General features: G+C 42.5%; 1 protein-coding gene across 2 annotated transcripts in view; it reads right to left on the bottom strand.

The window, feature by feature from the left end:
• ADK (adenosine kinase) overlaps positions 1-6700 on the bottom strand; it is a 560564-nt gene that overhangs the window by 378190 nt on the left and 175674 nt on the right. For both annotated transcript variants that reach the window (XM_019555561.1, XM_019555562.1), the window contains one exon: positions 2668-2746. In XM_019555561.1, coding sequence (XP_019411106.1) covers positions 2668-2746 — 79 coding nt within the window. The remainder of the gene's footprint in view (positions 1-2667; positions 2747-6700) is intronic.

Below are 6700 nucleotides of genomic sequence, written 5' to 3'. Positions count from 1 at the left end.
GATGATCACCTGTCTGGGGTCTTGTGAACCCAGCATTCATTCCTGCCTGTGGCAGGGGGTCAGGCTAGATGATCTGTTCAGGTCCCTCTTGACCCTAGCTACTATGAAACTATGAAGTCTAAAGAGGATTCTACTCAGAAGGAAGAATGAAAAGGATATTTGTTTACTCAGGTGGAATTCAGAGACTACTTTACTTGGATAAAATTATCTTGTAGGGAGGATATGCTAAGAAAGCTTCCATCTTGCTGGCTCTCCTTACAGAAGTAATTGCCACCAATAATGTCACTTCAATGGACTATGAGCTGTCAGAAGGTAGGTTCAGCAAACCAGTCAAACTTTAAAAGCATACCTGGCATGCAGCACTTTATAATCAGCGATTCAGAACCGAGAATTTGCAAATGAAAGAAGCCTTTCAGTTATAAAGGTCCAAATGATTTGGTTCCTTATCCTTAAGTGCCAGTCTGGGATACTCAATGTTTTTGTTAGCTGCTGCTACTGTGTAGGATGTGAATATAAATACTCTGCACTTTGAGATTCAACACTGTATTTCCTGTCTATAAACTCTATCTGCTTGGCAGAGTGATGCATTTGTGCACTAGAGGATCTGCCAAATCAAGAATTATATTTATAATTAGGAGTAACATTTTTGATTGCCCAGGCTGCTAGAAAATATCCACCGATGTTGGCAAGAAGTTCGGTAAATTTCTCTAGAGACAATTATAGGTTTGTAGCAGTAGATCACAAGAGGTTCTGATATTCTCCATTCTTTTCAAGTAAAGAAGGCTGAGAAGACATTTCTTCATAGAAAGTTCAATTATTGCTGCCAGAGACAGGCTGGACCAGGGACTGAGTTGGCAACTTGCAGCAGCACAGGAACAAGATGATGATGGAGCTGTATAATTTGGCTGATGCCCATCATAGTCTGTGGAAGGCTGAAAACTGGTCAGAATGGCTAGGAGGGAAATAGCAGGAAAGGCCCCTAAACACCTCAGCTGGTCACCTTTCTTGAGACTGGGAACTTAACCAGTGCATTGGTACACATTTCTGCAGTGTTACAGATGACAAGGATCTCTGGTGAGAAGTAGAGCTGGACAGACATTGACACTTTATGGAGTCTATCCAAGGGACTCATCAAATGGAAACAGTCTCAACTTGATCTCTTCTCTCTTCATTGTTCACACTTTGAAGTCGTTCACGTTCTGCCTTAGCCTTCCTAACAGCCCCTCTACAGTCTCAAGCAACAGAAGTATAATCCTCCTTGGTGACAGCCCCTCCCTTCCACCGGGTTTACGCCTCCTTTTTAGCTTTCAGACATTCCTAAATGCCTTTGGTGAGCCATGGGAGATTTTGAACACTCTTGCCCACTTTGATTCGTGTTGGGACTGTCATTCTTTGGGCTTGGAGGATTGTCTCCTTAAGGAACGACCACTCGTCTTGGACTCCCAACTCCCTTACTCTCTAGGACCTCAGTGCCTCTCCAATTAATCTCCTTAACTTGTTGAAATCGGCCCTCCTGAAGTCAAGGGCTACTGCCTTGCTGCAGGTCCTTGACACCCTGTGCTGTACAGTGAATTCCAGTAGGCAATGATCACTATCGCCCAGGTAGTCAAGAACCCACAGGTAGGAACCTATTTGAGCAGTCAGACCTGGCTGACTGCTCCTCCCAGCACGTCTGGGTAGTTTAGGTCACCCATGATGACCACGTCCCTTGACTTAACTGCCTCCACGAGCTGACCTGAGAATTCCCGGTCTAGCTTTCCCCCCTGTTTGGGTGGTCTGTAGTAGACACCCACCGTTAACACCCTTTCCCCACAACCCGCATGTATTCTAACCCAGAGCACTTCAGTCTGCACCTCCTCTGACCCCATGCTGTTTGTTGAGGATGTGTATTTCTCTTTGACTCAAACTAACACACTGCTTCTTCCAGTAAAGCATGGGGAGGGGGTTTTCCATGTCTATCAGTGCCCTGTGAGAGTGGCTACATCCCCAGTACTGGCTCATAAACACCTCCAATCTCCTTCATCCATCGTAAGTTACAGGAAACGGCAATCATTTTGACTAAGAGAAAATTGTGACTGTAACTATAAAAGAAAATGAATCATTAGCTTTTCTCTTTTATATACAAATTGTGAATTTGAAGATATTTGACAATAAGTTTTAACTATACAAAACATTTGAAAATTACCAAGGCACCCATTACATTAGCAAAAAGTCTGCATATTTTTAATTTTTGGAGTTTATTTTATATACCCACGTTACAAATTAAAATACATCTATAAAACATATCACTTTTGTTCAGTAGTATTGTGACAAAGTATATTTTCAGTTATCAAAGTACACATATAGAACCCATCCTTTACTAAAGTATGTTAAAATTTTCTTCACTAATCTTGTATGAACAAGTTTCAAATCCTTAACAAGTAAGTGTGGTTATAATGGAAATGTAGTAATCTTAACAATAACAGTGCAGAAGAAAATAACAAGAGCAAAAACATCAGAATATATCTTTTAGAATGCAAAGCTAAACTTATTGCAGGCAATAAAATAGCATGAACCCACTGTGCAATGCTCCTGGGCAACATGATAAGGAACATGGAATAACAAGAAGCTGGTTAACAGTCAACACTTTCAGAATGTCTTAGTTATTTCTTTTAAAGAGGTACAAACCTGGGCCACTTTAACAGAATTTTGAGTAGAGCCACCAGCATGATATTCTACTTTGAACTTTTTCACAAGTTCTTCAAACCTGTAAGAAACCACAGGGGGGAGGAAAAGAAGTCAGATTTGGCAATTTTTCACAGCATAAAAGCATGTAAGCATCAAAATTAGAAATGTATGAGATCATGTTATTTGTAAACAGGAAATTCAGACACATTAGCTGTTTTACAAGGTGCTAGCTGAGAAAATACAGACTAAAATAGCATGCATGCACAGTATGTTCATTAAGCAACTGGCTGAATGACAAAAGCAAAGCATGTGATACAAATTTGATTTCACATTGTTAAAGACGCATTACAAATATATCACATTTAAATGATGTTTCAGGAGCCCAGCATCTGGAATATGTGCATGATTATAATTAACTCTGAAGTTGATGAATACATGCTTACATGTATAAGAATAAATCACTTAAAAGAACGCCACTGAGGAGACAGACATTGATTCACACTTCCTCTAACAAGAAATAAAATATTATAAGAACAATTATATACCTGTTTTAAGGCTCAGGTCCAAGTAAAGGCAGCCCAGGTTTCCAGATACATTTTAAAATCTAAGTTTCAACTAGGGTTTGTCATTTGTAAGGACTGCATAAACAGGATCTACTGTTTGAGAAAAACCAGCAATGGCACATAGGAATAGGAAGATGTCTATAAATTATTCTGACAAACTAATTCTCTACATCTCCACTTCTTAGTCTATTAAGTTACATCACAATGTAAATATTAAGAAATTAAAATCAAGTTATACTGTTGGAAAGTTTTGTAACATTATTTTCACAATATAAAAACAAAATTAAAGCTAAAAAAGGAAATGCAATTGATTTTAATAACAGTAAGGAGACAACAATGTCTAGTTCAACTAGTTAACATTAGTGCATGAAAGAGATGTTAACAAAATTCACTGCTAGTTTAATTATGTTTTAGAAGGGTCAATATATGGTCAGTGAAAAAGACCATACAAAATTTTAATTAAGGTTGGACAACTATCAAGAAAAATTCCAGTACTAAAAAGAAAGATAATGAAACATGTCTTATGGGACCAACAAATTAGTTTGTCTAGCAGAGGTGATCTTTTAATGAATATGGAGCAGAACTGTAGTCTGTCCATTTAAAGAATCTTCCTGATGGTCTCTTAGGCAGGAGATCATTTAATAAAAAAGGCCTTCGTAACTTTAACTGAAAGAAAATTTCATATAGGAAGTCAGCATATTATTTGTCATGTATCACAGTATTCATAACCTTCTCATTACTGTCTCCTTTTACATATGAAGACAGAAAGTACTTTTCCCTTTTTTTCCATGCACCCTTTGCTCAAATAAATTATGATATGGACAGATACATATTTGTAGCACTGCACTTCACACTGCCTTTGGCATCATAAAAATGGTGGATCTGCCACAAAAAAGTTTCTGTTTGAAGCAGGAACTTATCTGCAGTATGGCGTTTAGTAGCATTACACGTGTCCAACACGCCATAGCCCTCCACTCTCCTCCCTACCCTCAAAGGGTTGGAAGGAGGGCAGCAGCCTCCCTGACAGTCCACCGAGCCACAGGAGATGTCACAGAGTCTTGTTTGGACCCTGCTGCCACCACTGACACCACAAGAACAGATGCTGCAGGACCACTGGCAATTAGGGCTGTGCAAGTTTCAGCAGCTATTTTGTTTAGTTTCAAATTCTGATGATCGGCGGCCAAAACAAAACGCAAAGCTTTGAAACAGCTCTGAAACTAAACAGATCCATCCAAAATGTTTTGGAAATGTTTCGGACTGTTTCTGAGGCAGGCTTGCAGGGAAAGAGAAACTAAGAGGAGGGAAGGGGAGGAGAGGGAGGGGAAGGACTCCTCTGATATTGATATATGTAGCTGGCCAGTGACAATGAACTGTCCCCTGAGGTCCCTTCCAATCCCAGTGCTCTGGGGGAGGGACAGAGAAGCAGCATGGCTGTTTGTGACCTGCTCTCTGCCATGTTGCAGTTGCGTCTGTGTCTGCGTAGCAGCAGCAGAGAGAAGCATCTGTAAGCTTGCAGCTTCCTATCAAGTTGTAGCCAATCCTTTCCTATTTACCCTAGCCTACCCTCCCTAGTGTCATCCCTGGCAACTCTTTCTTCCTCAAAACTCCTGTTATTTGTTGGTCTTATTCCCCCCCCAAACAAAAAGAAAGCAGTGCTTTGCCTGCCAGTGTCTCATCACTGTGCACTGCAAGAAAGCACTACACATACATTACACACACACTCACATGGACACACATTTTGTTCCAGCACACAAAATATGAGACATGCTGGAAAGGCAGGTGCCAGGTCTTCTGGCAGGGAAGTCAGAGGGGGGAGAGGGAAAGCTGTAAGTCTCCCCTCCCCACCCCCTAAACTGAGACACACCTTCTTTCCTACCACTAGCAGGCATAAGGCTTCTGGTGATAGTGGCAGCAAGGAGATGGGACCAGTGCCTGCATCTGCACCCCCTCCAGTAACACCAGCCACAATAATAACCCCGGACACCACTAGCATGACAGTCTCCTCCACCCCCATTTCAGTTCCCAGCCTGAGCCTTCTAGTGCCAGAGGAGGAGCTGGATCTGGAAGCAGGGGAGCTGAGCACCATAGTAAAAGAAATTTGGGGGACTGAGGAGGAATCTGAGTTTGTGCTCCACCCATCTGTGAAAAGTGGTTAGTAAATTCCATCTGAGGGTCAGGACTGAGAGACTGGAGACACAGTGGTTTTCTTGTGAGAAATGTGCACCCACAGGGTTTTCTTGTCTGTAACAGATTCTGTGTGCAGTTTATGGGGGTACTGGAGATATGTTGGTGTATTCTGCATTTCTTGTCATGGCATAGTCTGGATCCATTTGATATGTTTTGGGCTATAGGAAGTTGGCTTCTGGTGATGAGGTTAGCAAGGTTCAGTGCTTGTTTGAATTTACAAACCACTTTTCACAAACGGTATGCCCTTCACTTCATTAACCTCCTAGATACCTATGGACTCAATATAGACATTGGATTTATGACACACTACAACCTGCCTGACATCTGACTCCCCAGGTAGCAGGTACCTCTCTACTTTTACCTGCTATATCCCCCTTCTACCTCCTCCCCCAGCCTGTCTCTCACCCCCTGATGCCTCCATTTCCATTATCACTGACTGGCTTTCTTGCCTACACTGCGTACCAGCCTCTGGCTTCTTCCTTCCATCCAAGAAGAGCACACACACCAACTGCAGATGCTTCCTCACCCTGATGAAGGGTTTTCAAACCTGAAAGCTTACAAAGAAGAATTTTTCCAACTATTCAGGTGGTCTAATAAAAGATATCAGATTGACCTCAAGAACCATGTCTGGGCTATGTCCTTAGACCAACATGGCTACAAACTACACCTCTTAACACACACAAGTGACACGAGTTTTGCTTTCAGCAGTTTGAGGTGCAGTTTCACAGAAACCCCTGCACCACTCTACCTGAAACCTGGCAGGCCCCCTCATGCCCACACAAGGGGCTATGTTTGTGGCAGGACAGATACTAATCAGGGTGGCCATCTGATGCCCTGCTCTCAGAGCTGGAGGCAGCAGTTTAGTTTCTCACCAGCCAGCAGGGGAAGAACATCTCCCTGTTGAGCTCCAGAACCAGAAAAAACTTGGAGGTATAAGGGTTGGGGCTTTAGGGAGGGGAAGAGGCCCCACATCATCCTGGGCATGACCTAAAACTGTACCCTACCAGGGTTAGGAGACCTGATGGGACTGCTGGTGGTGCAGCAACCCCAGGAAATGCCAGGACTGAGGATCTCCATGGTGAAAGGTGGGTAGGAGGTGCCTTATAACCTCCAGCCACCACATGCATGCACAGTCCTAGCTGGGGAAAGCCCAGACCTGTAAGATCTTTGAAAGGCCTGAGACTTACTGGTTGCTGTGGAATTGTAAGGATGAGAACAGGGACTACCATTCCTGAAATTTTCATCCCACTCTGCCTTAACACACACACACACACACACACACA

The sequence above is a fragment of the Crocodylus porosus genome, unplaced genomic scaffold (assembly GCF_001723895.1).
Source record: "Crocodylus porosus isolate Cpor-Errol unplaced genomic scaffold, CroPor_comp1, whole genome shotgun sequence".
Classification (NCBI taxonomy): domain Eukaryota; kingdom Metazoa; phylum Chordata; order Crocodylia; family Crocodylidae; genus Crocodylus; species Crocodylus porosus.
The sequence above is the reverse complement of the archived record's forward strand: the minus strand, read 5'-3'. Positions and strand labels throughout refer to the sequence as shown.